Source organism: Elaeis guineensis, chromosome 5 (genome assembly GCF_000442705.2).
Source record: "Elaeis guineensis isolate ETL-2024a chromosome 5, EG11, whole genome shotgun sequence".
Classification (NCBI taxonomy): Eukaryota; Viridiplantae; Streptophyta; class Magnoliopsida; order Arecales; family Arecaceae; genus Elaeis; species Elaeis guineensis.
The window spans coordinates 22,794,725-22,810,217 of NC_025997.2; the positions used below are offsets into that span (position 1 = coordinate 22,794,725).

At 47.2% G+C, this 15,493-nt stretch overlaps 1 protein-coding gene and 1 pseudogene across 1 annotated transcript; both read right to left on the reverse strand.

The window, feature by feature from the left end:
- The window catches only part of LOC105045169 (small ribosomal subunit protein mL104 (rPPR9)-like), a 65,234-nt pseudogene extending 56,453 nt beyond the window's left edge, over window positions 1–8,781 (reverse strand).
- A 2,833-nt stretch (window positions 8,782–11,614) lies between these two features.
- LOC140857959 (uncharacterized) lies at window positions 11,615–12,160 on the reverse strand. The gene has a single exon (XM_073257369.1). The coding sequence runs from the start codon at window positions 12,158–12,160 to the stop codon at window positions 11,615–11,617; it is 546 nt and encodes a 181-aa protein (XP_073113470.1).
- Between the last annotated feature and the right edge of the window lie 3,333 nt (window positions 12,161–15,493).

Sequence of the window (15,493 nt, forward strand, 5' to 3'; positions counted from 1 at the left end):
GTGTTGATCTCCGCGCATCTCCCCGATGTCGTTTTTGGTCGGAACCGAACCAAGAGATGATACGTCGAAACTATCGCCTTGAGGGCATTCAGTCCGGGTCTTCCGAGTATGGCGTTGTAGGCCGAGGGCACCTGGACGACCACGAAAGTCAGGAGGATCGTGCTTTGCCGTGGTTCGGCTCCAGCCGTCATGGGCAGGGTGACCTCTCCTTCCACTGCGACAGCGTCTCCAGCGAAACCTATTAGGGGCGTAGAGACTCTCTTGAGTCGGTCGGTCGATAGTCGCATCCGTGAGAAGGTCGAGTAAAACAGAACGTTCGTTGAACTTCCATTATCTACAAAAATTCTCTTTACATTATAATTGGCTATTGTTGCCGAGACAACAACAGCATCATCATGGGGGATTTGGATGTCCCGAACATCTTCTTCTGTAAAGATAATCACATCGTCCGGGCATAGCTTCTTCGCCGGCTCCCCTCCAGCGGACGTCCCCGGGCCCAACCATTTGGAAATCACGTTGATGACCCCAGCCGTAGGTCGATTATCAGTCGCTTCTCCGGTCAGCTGGGGTCGTCGGTCGGCAATGGGTTGGGTTGGCGGGTTCCTCCGAAATTTATCGAGATATCTCCGACGGATGAGGGCTTCGATCTCATCCTTAAGCTGGATGCATTGCTTGGTATTGTGGCCGTGGCCCCGGTGGAATCGGCAGTATTTCCGTCGGTCGAGGCCCTTTGCCTTCAAAGGCGGAGGCTGTCGCAGGTACTCTTCCCTTTCGATCTCCATCAAAATCTATGCACGGGAGTAGAGAGGAGAGTGTAGGAATCGTACCTGGGGCATGTCGGCCTCGGGCTCCGACGTCGGGGCGACCTCTGGTCCCATCGTGGGGGTGATATCCGACCGTCGGTCGGGGGCCTGCTAGGCACAGCAGGGTCCCGACCCTTCCTCCGCTTCTCCTTCGGGCCCTTGGGCTCAGCTAGGCATCGGTCGGAAGCTCTCTCGTCCGCGCGCATGTACTTGTACGCTCGCTCCAGCAACTCAGCGTACGTTCGGGGGAGGGTTTTGTCCAGGAGTAGGTGAACCGGGATGCCTTCAGCCCGCGCTTCATGGCTGAGACGGCCATATCCTCATTGAGGTCCCGAACCTCGAGCGTGGCCGCGTTGAATCAGCCACGAAGTGTCAGAGCATCTCATTTTTCCCTTATTTAAGAGAGAAAAGGCTGTCCGATGTTTGGGGTGGCCTTCAGCTGGTGCTGAAGTGGGCCGCGAAGGAGTGCTCGAGCTGCCTGAAGGAGTGGATACTTTTCGATCGAAGATCGGAGTACCAGACCCTGACAGCTTTGCGTAGCGTGGTGGGGAAGCCGATGCAAAGGAGAGCATCGGTTGCCCCTGGATCGTCATGAGAGCTTTGTAGCTCTCCAGTGGTCGATCGGGTCGGTGGAGCCGTCGTAAGGCTCCACGTGTGGCATTTTGAACCGACTTGGGATCGGCTCGTCAAGGATGAGTCGGAGAGAGGTTGGGCGGTCTGGAAGTCAGTGTCGTTCGAGGACTTCTGCCGTCCACTGCAACTGGGCGAGCCGACGGTCGATCTCGTCGAACCTGCGTTCGTAGTCGTCGATCCGTCGGTGCTGGGAGACCCCAGGAGTAGAGTCTCCAGAAGAGTCCGAGAGAGAGGCGGACGGCGTTCGCGGTCGCTTCTCCTTCCTTGCCGTTCCAGCTGGGAAGGGGAGGGCCGTCGAGCCCGACGGGCGTCGCGCCGTGGGCGCTCCTCCTCCTTCCGGGGGAGCGGGGCGACAGGGGCTTGGAGAAGGCGATGGCGAACGGTGCGGGCGTCGGCGGCTACTCCTGGAGGGTATCGGATGCGCCGCAGGTCGCTCGCCCGGTGAAGGCGGCAGCCGGATCGGTTGCTGAAGGCCTTTGACCGTGTCTGTTAGCACGGTCATCTGCCGAACTATTGCCGCGATCTGCGCCTCCGTGGTCACTCCAGATGCGGAGAGCTGGGCTCCCCCCGGAGGGTGGAGGGGAGGCCTCCTCCCGCGGGAAGAGCGCCTCGCTGATCCAGTGACCTCGATCGTTGAGCTCTTGTCCTTGTCATCTCGAATTTCGTGGGATAGTGTACCATCCGTAGATGTCCTGTACACGTGACTGTCCCCCTACCTGGCGTGTCAATCTGTTGCGGCCAATCCCCTCGTCGCCTGATCGCCGGGAACGAGCACCTGCAAAAGAAAGTCCGTTCTGACCGGAGGCAGCTCCGGCGGGGACCCTCCGACGGTCAAGTCAGAGAGGAGACTGGGCAACGGAGAAGAAGAGACAAGGAGCTCTGTGGAGGAGATGGAGAGAGAGAGAGAGAGAGCAAGCCTGGCGTTTTCTCTGAGAAGCCCCCTTAGCACTGTTGCTTCTCCGATTTATAGTAGGAGGTGGTATGGCCCCGCCGTCGGTGATGTAGACAACTGGAGAGTTGTCAAATCGCTGGAAGTTGTCATGCCGTTGACAAAGTTGACAGGTCCTAGGAATTAATTCTCGTCCTTAGCAGGACAGCGCCCAGGCTTCCTGGCAGGGTAATGCCCCTGGCGTTCGTGCGGCGTTTACTTGATGGGACTGCAGCCCACGCCGCTCATCCGGCATCTAGGAGGGCCTGTAGAGGTGGGACGACAGCCATCCAAACTGATAGTGAGTCGTCGGCGTCCCATCCGATGGGAAGTCGGTGATGGGGGGTCGGCCCTCAGGTGATCGGAGGCGACGTGGGGCCGCTAGGCCGACCCGTTCCGGTCGGGGCGCAATTGATAGTCGCTGTCGGTGTCGCCCGCGGTCGGTCGGATGGAGTCGGTCGATCGGATGGAGTCGATCGGTATATCCCAACAATTATTCACGATCATGATGGTTCGAGGCATGTTATAAGTGGTAAGCTTCTCCTTTACTATTCCATTTGCAGAGCTTATTGGTGTTTGGTTGGATATTAAGTATCTTGTGGAGCACTACTATACCCAAGCAATTTGTATTCAAGGAGATTCCGCTGTTGTAATTTTTTGGATTCTGAAGTTGCAACATAACCGGATGAGTTTGTCCCCCTAGATGAAAGATATTAAATTATGGCTTGTAACTTTTTCTTCGGTCAGAATATCCCATACTTGCTGTGAAGGTAATTATGCGGCAGACTAGGCTGCTACACATGCCTTGTTAGGAGATTTTTGCTTGATCTCTTTTGGGCTTTATGAATATCCTGAGCTGGTACAGATTCTAAGGGCTAATGCCTTTTCGATTGCGTTTCCTGAGCATGGAATCATTTGAACAGTTGCATTTGCCAGTCTGTGCATGCTTGCCTGTATTGATAAGCTGCTGGTTGCCTGTTTTTCGCCATTTCGGATTGTGGATACCTATTGTGAAGTCAGTGCTCCTTTATGTTATTAACTGTGCTTGTGTTACTGTTCTCTGTATATGCGTTATGGAATCACCGGCATTATTCTGTTTAATTTTACTCTGTTGTCACAAGTTGCTTGCAGGGGGCTATTTATTTACCGGAGGCTTCATTGCTCTGTTTCTGTAGTGTTATGAGAGCAAGCAGGGCCTGGTGTCTGTCATTCAGATCCTTTATATTTTCTCATTGCAATATACCCTAACTTTGTGCAGTAAAAAGATTCTGTTATGCTGGTTACATGGGTGCATCTACTTACTGATGATGTGATTAATAGTTCTATATCTCATTTAGATTATATGGGTGTTTGATCATATGCTATTGTTAATAGTTTAGTGCAGCCTATGTTCTCTTATTAGTATGTATTTCCTCTGCCGTAAGCTCAGGTGTCTGAAGGTGTTATATTTTCTGATTCTGATTTTGATTGCAGCCTACAGAATTAAACTTTATTTGTGCCACAATGCTACGGTACATGTTTTTTCTTTTTATCCCAACTTTATACAGGTTCTAAAGTCATTCGTTAAGTGGTTTGATAACTGTGAGACTAAGTGCTTCGGTGCCAGCTTTGGAGTTTACACCATGCTAAGGTCTTCTTTCACTTGCTTAAATCCCATATATGGTGTCAGTTTACCTAATTACAGGTTCCTTGATGATACATTTGTGGCTCGTTACTCCCCATTTGTGTTGGGTGGATGTCTGGCCAGGACACCACCTCCCAAGACCCTTTCAGTACCACGCGATGCAGCAGGAAAAAAGAAGAAACAAAACAAAAGGAAAAACAATCAAAATACGTGGATCAGCCACAAAAGGGCTCGTCTCCACGGGGCATGCAAACTTCACTATGAAAAGAAAATTTTACAAGAGGAGACCTCACCCTCAACCCTTGTACACCCAATTCTCTCTCACATGAAGTTCCCCTCACAAAAGCTCTCTCTCTCTTGGAGACCCCCTGAACCCCTGAAGAGCCTGGCGACCGCTGTCCAGGAGCCTTCTGCTCCTTCTCTCACAGCACACCCGCGCCTCTCTCTCTCTTCACAGTTCGTACGGCGGCGAAAAAACGAACCACACCTCTCTCCTGTTCGTCTCAGGCCTTTTTAAAGGCTTAAACACAGTTTAATCATGATTAAACAGGGATTAGGACTCCTTAATCAAGCCAAATCACGTCCCAGACCGTCCGATCAAGACCGGGAGCGTCCTCGACCCTTAGATCGCGCTCCGGTCCACGAAATAGGGCCGTGGACCGCGAGAATCGCGTGGGAAACGCCCACGCGGTCCACAGACCGCGCTGTGGACCACCCGGTCCATGGTGGACCGGGGATGGGCCAGCAGGCCGCTGGGTCGCGCGTCCCGCGCGGGCCTGGGCCTGGGTCGCGCGTCCCGCGCAGGCCTGGGTCGCGCGTCCCGCGCGGGCCTGGGTCCCGCGTCCCACGCGGGCCTGGGACGCGCGTCCCGCGCGCCGCCGCCTGCGGCCGCGCCGCTGCCGCCCGCCGCCGATCTCCGGCGGTCCTCCGCCGCCTCGATTCTCGTGCCGACTTCAAAAGCTCGTATCTCCTCCATCCGAGCTCCGATTCAGGTGATCTTGGTCTCGTTGGACTCCGTTTTTCGCCGCGAACCTCGCTGTGGGCTCAATGTGGGCTGAATCTCGAGACGTCAAATCCTAACAATCTCCACCTCGACTCGATATTCGGCCTCCTCCAAACTCCGAGAGCTTCTGGATCTCCTCGCCCCCATGCCCTGGGGCAATCGCCTGCTGATCATGGATGGGCAAACATGGGAGTCGAGCCAGGCTGCTCGATCCCATCTCCGTCGTATGCTGTGCTCCTCCTGACCTGAGACCTGCTCGGGGCATCATCCTGCGGCAATAGGAATCTTACCTTGCGACGTCGCCTCTCGTCCTCCCGAGTCTCCTGTCTCGTGCCCGATCCGCCTCCTGGAGCTCCACCTCGCTCTGGGCTCCACCTGGCTCCCGATGCTTCACCTCGCACTGGGCTCCCTGCCAGGTAATAATGTCCTCTGCTCCCCTTCTTCCCCTCCAGCACAATCCTATCGCCGCGTAGCACCCTCAGGATTCCTCCACCAGCTACCGTCCTGTAGCCTCTCGAATCCAGTCTGCTAAGTGAGATAAGATTCCGCCTGAAATCGGGTATGTATCGGACCTCCCCCAATCTCCTCACTGCACCGTCATGTGTCCTCCAGCTGACCGTCCCAATGCCTCTGATCGCACAGCTCGATCCATTCGGCAGATATACAGTGCTCTTACTGTTCTCCAGGGAGTCAAACTGCTCCTCTCTGCAACACACATGATAGGGGCATGCAGAATCTAATATCCACTGCTGGGAAGAAGTAGATACCTCGTCAGATATCTCCAGGACATCTCCATCTGAATCACTGCCGGCCGTCGCTACAGCAGCCACCGTCCGATTTTTCAGTTGAGGGCAATCTCTGGCTAGATGCCCCAACTCTTCACACCGGTAACATCTGATTTTGCTCAAGTCCCTCCTGGACTTAGATCGCCCTCGATGCGATCTCCTATCGCTCCGTCTACCGCCTCCTGCTCCTCCAGAAGTCATCAAAGCTGAGCTATCGACACCTGAGCTCGAAGCTGGGTTCTCCCTCCTGAGAACCTCGTTCTGGAGTATCGCCGCGGTGACCTCGTCCATCTTGATAGTGCTTTTCCCCACTAGAAGAGCAGTCACCAAGGACTCGTACGAAGAAGGAAGCGACGCCAGCAAAACCAGCGCCCTGGTCTTCTCCTCAACGTTCTCGCCAACGCTGAGAAGGTCGGTGAGGATCTTCTGGAAGTGGCTCAGATGCTCCCGCACGCTCTGTCCCTCAGTCATCCGCAGTTGGTAAAACTGCCTCCAGAGGAAAAGTGTGTTGGTGAGAGACTTCGCCATGTACAACTCCTCGAGCTTCGACCACAGCACCGTTGGGGAAGTCTCGCTCAGCACATGGATCACCACCTCATCCGCCAGATACATGCGGATGGTACTCACCGCCTGCATCTGTAGCCGTTTCCAATCCCGCACCTCCATGGTGGTCGGCTTCTCATCGCACAAGAGAGCTTCGATCAACCCCTGTTGGATGAGCACGTCCTTCATCCTTGCCTGCCACAAGGAGAAATTGCTCTTACCATCAAACTTGTTGATCTCCATCCTGATTGTTCCTGTTTTCTCCATCTTCAGTCTTGCTCACTACCACTGCAATCTGCGTCCTTGTACCGCCTTGCTCTGATACCACTTGTTGGGTGGATGTCTGGCCAGGACACCACCTCTCCCAAGACCCTTTCAGTACCACGCGATGCAGCAGGAAAAAAGAAGAAACAAAACAAAAGGAAAAACAATCAAAATACGTGGATCAGCCACAAAAGGGCTCGTCTCCACGGGGCATGCAAACTTCACTATGAAAAGAAAATTTTACAAGAGGAGACCTCACCCTCAACCCTTGTACACCCAATTCTCTCTCACATGAAGTTCCCCTCACAAAAGCTCTCTCTCTCTTGGAGACCCCCTGAACCCCTGAAGAGCCTGGCGACCGCTGTCCAGGAGCCTCCTGCTCCTTCTCTCACAGCACACCCGCGCCTCTCTCTCTCTTCACGGTTCGTACGGCGGCGAAAAAACGAACCACACCTATCTCCTGTTCGTCTCAGGCCTTTTTAAGGCTTAAACACAGTTTAATCGTGATTAAACAGGGATTAGGACTCCTTAATCAAGCCAAATCACGTCCCAGACCGTCCGATCAAGACCGGGAGCGTCCTCGACCCTTAGATCGCGCTCCGGTCCACGAAATAGGGCCGTGGACCGCGAGAATCGCGTGGGAAACGCCCACGCGGTCCACATACCGCGCTGTGGACCACCCGGTCCACGGTGGACCGGGGATGGGCCAGCAGGCCGCTGGGTCGCGCGTCCCGCGCGGGCCTGGGCCTGGGTCGCGCGTCCCGCGCAGGCCTGGGTCGCGCGTCCCGCGCGGGCCTGGGTCCCGCGTCCCACGCGGGCCTGGGACGCGCGTCCCGCGCGCCGCCGCCTGCGGCCGCGCCGCTGCCGCCCGCCGCCGGTCTCCGGCGGACCTCCGCCGCCTCGATTCTCGTGCCGACTTCAAAAGCTCGTATCTCCTCCATCCGAGCTCCGATTCAGGTGATCTTGGTCTCGTTAGACTCCGTTTTTCGCCGCGAACCTCGCTGTGGGCTCAATGTGGGCTGAATCTCGAGGCGTCAAATCCTAACAATTTGCCTATGGAAATTGTTTGATATTTTTAACTATTCAAAAATATCCGGCAAACTTTCTTCATACTATGTGTTCAGCTGGGGCTCAATCTTTGTTCACCCAGAGCATGCACTTTCAGCTTTGTTCCCTTTTATTTACTGTCCTTCTAAATTTTTCAATGTATCTGGGTATGGGCATTTGGATGTACTTGGTTTGGGTCTTGGTTCTGTTATGCAGTTCTGTGTATAGCTCAGACAATACTGTCAATGCTTTTGGGATGTAAAAAGAACGGAAGTAGTAATAAAGTTTACCTTTCTCCTTTCCAAAAAAAAAAAAAAAAAAAAAGAACAGCCTTGGTTCTCTCACTTTTATCTCTTTTGTTTATTCTCAATCTTTTGTATATTCTTCTCTTATTAATAATATTCCCTGATGGGATTATCTTTACACTCTTTCTGAGTTCTCTCAAGGAAACTAGGCTTGTGCTTCGGCTTCGCTGGGCTTGGCCTTATATTTTGTTGGGCTCTTTCCTTATCCCTTGCTGACCGATTTTCTAGTCTCTTTAGCATCATTTGGGGCCGAAAAAGCAGCGTTAAGGAGTTCTTTGAAAGAGTGGAGGCAGTAATTGTTGGTGTTATTTTTTTGGAAGAGAACGATGATATCATTAATTTTTTTACTGTTGAATAAATACAAGATATTTCTTAACTGAATACCTATAATTCTGCAACCCACAAAAATACGTTAACTGCAACTAACTTAACCAAGAAAATAGCAACAAACAGAACAACTAACAACCTAAGAACCAGCCACAACAGCCAATTATTCTTGAAAATTAGGACTCAACTAAAAATCAGCAGAAACAATAAAGACTGCAGCTCACGCTTCACTAACACTCTCCTCCTGAATCATGGGCTGCACATACCTAATTTTTCTCTAAGAACTTCAAATCGACCAGCACTGAAAGATTTAGTAAATATATCTGCAATTTGATTTTCTGAATTGCAATACACCAACTTTACTTCTCCAGACCTTTGCACTTCTCTCAAGAAGTAATACTTAACCTTGAAATGCTTTGTCCTTCCATGGAATACAGGAGTTTGTGAAATGGCCTGAGTAGCTTGATTATCCACAAAAACTTCTATGCTATCCTCTTGTTCCAAGTGCAGATCATCCATCAGTTTCTTCAATCATAAAGTTTGATTCACAGCTGCAGTTGCTGCAATAAACTCAGCTTCTGCAGTTGATTGAGCCACGATCTCTTGCTTCTTTGAACACCATGAAAAACATGCTGATCCAAATGTGAAACAATACCCGAAAGTGCTCTTTATGTCATCAACTGATCCAGCCCAACCACTGTCAGAATACCACTGCAACCTAACCATCTGAACCTTGTAGAATTTGATTCCATATGAAAGTGTACCTTTGAGATATCTCAGCACTCTCTTTGCTGCTACCATATGCAGCTCACTAGCACAATTAAGAAATCTAAACAAGACACTTACAGAAAACAAAATGTCTGGTCTAGTTGCAGTGAGATATATTAGTCAGCTAATTAAACTTCTGTAGACACCTTCATTTACAGATTCTATATCATCATTCTTCTACAGCTTTTCCTTTTGATCCATTGGAGTACCCACACTTTTGATTCCTCCATGTTGAATCTCTTCAAAATCTCCTTCAAATACTTCTTCTGACATATAAAGATCTCATTTTGAGCTTGCTTAATCTCCATCCCAAGAAAATAAGACATCACACCAAGATCAGTCATTTCAAACATCTTCATCATATCTTGCTTAAATGCATTAATCTGAGCACTATCACTCCCTGTCACCAGCATGTCATCCATATAGAGAGACACAACAACTATGTTCAAAGCAGACTTCTTGACATAAAGAGTGGATTCACTCAGGCTTTTGTCGAAGCCTAAGCCTAACAAATACCCATCCATCTTGCTTTACCATGCTCTGGGAGCTTGTTTCAGGCAATATAGAGCCTTTTTCGGCAAATAAACCTTCTCCTACTGGCCTGGTGTGATGAATCCCTCTGGCTGCTCAACATAGATCTCCTCCTGCAATACTTCATTCAGAAATGCAGATTTTACATCTAGCTAATACACTTTCCACCCCTTTTGAGCTGCCAAAGCAAAGATCATTCTAATTGTATCTAACCTTGCCACAGATGCAAATGTTTCAGAGAAATCTACTCCCCAAATCTGTGCATAATCCTTCACCACCAATCTGATCTTATACTTGTTCATTGAGCCATCAGGATTAAGTTTGATCCTGAAGACCCACTTTACTCTAATAACCTTCCTATCTCAAGGCTTCTCCACTAACTCCCAAGTCTGGTTCTTCTCTATCATAGCCAACTCCTCCTTCATTGCATCCATCCATCTCTGATCACTCTTAGCTTCCTCAAATCTTGCAAGTTCCAAAACAGCCACACTGCATCTCTGATATATGTCAGCCAATGATCTAGTACCTCTAACTGGAAGTTCATCCACCAGTTCATCTAATTCCAATGGCACCATCTGCTGTTTGCTTTGTGACTCATCTATCCAGTCCCATTGTTCATCTTTCAAGAGCTGAACATCCCTGCTTGTGATCACCTTTTCTGTCTGTGGTTGATAGATTCAGTAGGCCTTTGACACCAGATTGTAGCCAACAAAAATTTTTGGTTTAGCCTTCTCTCCTAGCTTGTCCTTTTTAACCTATGTAACATGAGAGAAACACAGACAGCCAAACACCTTCAGATTCTTCAAAATTGGCTTGACCCCAAACCATGCTTCAAATGGAGTTTTCTTTTCCACTGCCCTTGTTGGCAGCCTGTTCAGTAGAAAGATAGCTGTGTTTGCTGCTTCTATCCAAAATTTTTTAGGCAAATTTTTCTCATGCAGCAGACACCTAGTCATCTCCATAATGGTTCTATTCTTCCTGTCACTAATTCCATTTTGCTGTGGACAATAAGGAGCTGTCAACTGATGCTTAATGCTAGCCTCCTCACGGAAAGAGTTGAATCTTTCTGAAGTGTACTCTGTCCCATTGTTTGATCTAATGACCTTTATCTCATGGCCACTTTGATTCTCCACCCACTTCTTGAACTTCAGAAAAACCTCTGCAACCTTTAATTTCTACTTCATGAAGTAAATCCAGCATATTCTTGTAAGATCATCAATAAAAATGATGAAATACCTACTGTCCTTCAGTGACGGGGTTGCTTGTGGACGACACACATCAGTGTGAATTAGTTGCAGCTTCTGAGTGGCTCTCCAGGTAGACTGTTTGAATGGAAGCCTGGTTTGCTTGCCCAACAAACATGCCTTGTAGCTTGGGAACTGCTCCTCCAGAACTGGTAGACCACATGCTATGTCATTCCTCTGCATATATAGCAGAGCTTTGTGATGGAAATGACCCAGCCTCTTGTGCCATGTCTCTGCAATACTGACTTGACACTTGAATGCCACTTGCTCTGGCTCGAGTGGATTCAGAGAAAAACTCTTGTGCTGCATCTTTATATTGAACAGTTTTTGACCACTGGAATCAAATATTAAGCACTTTTTTTTTCAAATACCAACTTAAATCCCTTCTCAAGCAGCTGACCAACACTTAACAGATTCTGATCAATCTCAGGCACATACATCACATCAGAAATCAGCTTAGTTCCAGCATAACTCTCTATAGATACAGTCCCTTTACCTTTCACTACTAAGTACTCTTCATTCCCAATCCTCACCCTTGACTGCATTGACTTGTCAAGGTCCCTAAATAAATTTACATCACTTATCATGTGGTTTGTGCAACCACTATCAACAAGCCAACTGTCACTTGGAGTACTAGAAAAGAAACAAGAAGCAACAAACAACTGGTCTACCTCTTGTTGGACTGCAGCTTGTGCCTCACCTTGCTGCTGAACTTCCTTTTCTTTGCAGATGATCTCAGTATGTCCCAGCTTGTGAGACCGTCTACACTTCATATCTGGCTTCCTCCAACACTTGAAGTGGGGATGATTTCATTTTCCATAGTGCTGACATGGAGGATATCTTCCCCCTTTGCTGTTGTTTGAGATGCTTGCACTGCCCTCACCTGCAACAGCTTCAGAACCACTACCATACCCTTTCTTCCCTTTTAGCTTCTTACTTTTTCCCCCAAAATTCTGCTGAATTTTGGCCTGCAAAGCTCCTTCTACACTTTCTTCTTGCCTCATCAACCTCCTTTTCTCTTGTGCTTGCAGAGCACTAAGTAATTTTGCCAATTTGATCTGAGACAAATCCTTGGTATTCTCCAAAGAGGCAATGGTTGCCTCAAACCTTTCAGGCAAAGAAACAAGAATCTTCTGCACTAGCCTATTATCAGTGAGGTCAGTGCCAAGAACTCTTGCCTTGTTAGCAATACCTATCAACTTGTCAGAATACTCCTTGATTGTCTCAGACTCCTTTATCTGCAGTCTTTCAAACTCTCTGATCAGATTCAGCACCTTCATGCTTCTAATCCTCTCAGCTCTTTGATACTCAGCTTTGAGGAAGTCCCAAATAACTTTGGCTGATCCACAAGCCATAATTCTGCTGAAAATGGCAGGTGAAAAGCAACATACAAACAAGCTTTGGCCTTTGCTTTTCTTGTTGTCCTTTCCTTGTGATACTTGATTTGATTCAGAGTTGGATTTTCAGGAAGAGGAGCAATTTCATAATCTGCTTCTACAGCTTCTCAATAATCACAACCCTTTAGATAGGCTAGCATTCTCACTGCCTAGGCTTGATAATTTTCTCCATCAAACACTGGTGGAGCCATGGCCGAAAAACTACTCGATCCTGCCTCCATTTTTCTTCAACTTCTATAGATGCAGATACACTTCTCAATCAGTCTCACAAGTCACTCACAGCCCCCTCAAGATCAAAGAGACTCTGATACCACTGTTATTTTTTTGGAAGGGAAGGATGATATCATTAATTTTTTTACTGCTGAATAAATACAAGATACTACTTAACTGAACACCTACAATTCTGCAACCCACAAAAATACGTTAACTGCAACTAACTTGATCAAGAAAATAGCAACAAACAGAACAACTAACAACCTAAGAACCAGCCACAACAGTCGTTATTCTTGGAAACTAGAACTCAACTAAAAACCAGCAGAGACAACAAAGACTGCAGCTCACGATTCACTAACAGTTGGGACCCTGCTAAAGTAAAAGGTATATGGCAAAATTTCTCTATATCAAAGATCTATCTAGATTCATTAGCACTCAAAATAAATGAAAACCCAAGGATAGTCAAAGGTACATGGTGAAAAAAATTCTCTGACTAGAGATTTATCCAGATTCACTGGCTCGAAAAGCATACGGAAAAAATCAAGGACGGTCAAACATAAATGGTAAAATTTATCTGTATCAAAAATTTATCAAGATTCATCCTACACATATTGTAATATTTATTTTCTTACATTTTTTACCTTTTTTGATGCTTAGATTCGGCATGAATCATGCGATCTCCTCAATACAATTGCTATATCCAGATATCGGCTTTGTCTCATAATTATGAGACATTTTGAGCCTTCATTTTAGTTTACATAGTATTAGAAAATTAACCAGATACTCCTTCCAGCTTTGGCTTGCAACACTAACAACTTTTCTTCGAATCTTCCTTTGTTAACACTTATTCTAGCCCCTACAACCTTCACCCATATGATAGCCCAAGAAATGTTCTGGTTTCAAACCTAATGAATGGTGACAATAATCCAACTTGTCTATGGCTTGATTCCACAATCAGATGAGTTTACTCTTCTTTTGACACAAGATGGTGTAATACCATATTATTGTCTTGGCTTTTTAACTCCATTACCCATGACATTGATGATTACATCATCTATTCTGATGTGGATCCATTGATTTGGAACGATCTTAGTGATAGATTTTCTCAATGTAATGCCATCAAGGTTTATCAATTATCAATTTCCAGCAAGACTAGTAATCTATGGCGCCCATTACAATCATCTTAAGGCCATTTGGGATAAATTATCCACTTATACTTTAGTTTTAACATGCTCATATGGTGGCATGAAACTGTACGTTGACATGCAGCAACAGGAGCGGCTGATGCAATTTCTGACAAATTTGAATATTTTATGCTCCCATTCACAACCAAATTCTCCTTATGGACTCTTTTCCCTCAGTTAGTAAGACATATTCTTTAATATTACAAGAGGAGCATTGAGGTATACAAATCTCTCATACCCTTGATGCTTCTGTCGTGGCTGCTTTGGAGCAAACAACTTCTACTAATATTGCGAGTCATATGGCTGCTAAAGTGCAATGTTCTCCCTCTATATATGTGCACTAATGTTCGTTCCAAGCCACATTATCAAAAACCTCACTATGACTATTGCAACAAAATAGGCCACACTTAAGTAGTATTATGCTTCAAATGATAATCTAAAAAAAGCTGCTAGTGTGACTTAAGCACATTCTCTTGAAAGTCCATCAGCATCAACTTCTATGGCACTATCTTTGACTTATGATCAATACCGACAGCTGCTAGTTCTATTGTCTAATAGCAAAACCTCATCTTTTGCCAGGTTGGCCAATAGTAAAATCTCTCTATCTGCCAACTTGGTTGGCAAATTTTTTTCTATCTCACATTTGGATCTTTAGGTTAGATTCGCCCGCAGCTGATCATATGAGCCCTCCTGAAGTGCTTCTGCATGAATGATAAGATCTCCTCTGTGCAATCATTGTATATATATTCGGCTTCGTGTCAAAATAGAAGAGGACCCATTTTGAGCTTTTCATTTATTTCACAGACCCCAAGCTTAATTCCCTGGAATTCGAGATAGCAAGCAGAGATTTTTAAGCTGGAGCAAATTCTCTATCTGCTACTGCTGTTGTCGATAAGCCGTTGCATTTTTTGAAAATGGGATGCTCATGGTGTTTTCTCAGTTTGAAGTTCTTGCAAATTTCTTAATCACTGTATGTGGCTGTTGGTTTGCTTTGCCTACTAGTTCCATGCTTATGGAAAGGCCCCATGCCTCTTAAAAACAAAGATTTTCACGTGGCTTTTGATCAAGGATGTACTACTTATGGTTGAAAAACTTCGCCCTCCCACAATCTATTCTTCCTTTGCTTTGCATTTGTTTCAGAATTGGTTTGTCCCAAAATTAGATTCATAGTCGATGATAAGCGAGTGTGTCTGCACACGTGCATGCTGATGGGATTTGTAGTGATGGCCTTGTGCCTAGTAGTGTGGCTTGAAAGTAGCTGCCTCTTTGCTCTTTTAGTGTTACGAGCTCCGATTTGTCTGTTCACAAGTTTAGTTGTTGAATTATTTTTTTTTACGGTGTATCAGTCGGCAAGGATCTACATGGATCCTATCCAGCCTGCCGTGAAAAGCAGCCAATCAAAATCTACAAAATACTTTATCTACGGTGGAATGAGTCCTAATAATTTTTTCTAGACTTGGAGTCAAAGAGATAAAAATCAGTGAATCATTTCCGAGAAGAAAGAGATAAAAGATAGGCCTGGTTCTTATTATACTAATGCAATTAAACTTGGGTGCCCTCCCCAGACCCCCAAACCCCCCACTCTCCCCTCCCCTCTCTTTTTTTTTTTGATTAAAAAGACCCTTCATGAGCCCCATGCATGAACGGCCAAAACATGGGTTCACAACTAGTTTATCTTTGAGTTCGCATGTCAGCAGATGTGCCAACTTCAGGCAACAAAGCTTGGACTCTGCCATGCCCATAGACATGCACGGGTGGCTTTAATTGGCCTTAGAAAATTCTGCTGTGGCGACTCTGAATTTGACCTGAGGTCTTAAAAGTGAACGAGCAATGGAGGCTAGCCTCGAAGGGACATCAATCCTGGTTAGATGAAAGCAGGCAAGGGTTTGGAGTC

Bases quoted from the DNA above. Each gene is read 5' to 3' on its own strand.
- LOC140857959 (XM_073257369.1), bottom strand. From the start codon at position 12,160: ATGGCTTGTGGATCAGCCAAAGTTATTTGGGACTTCCTCAAAGCTGAG.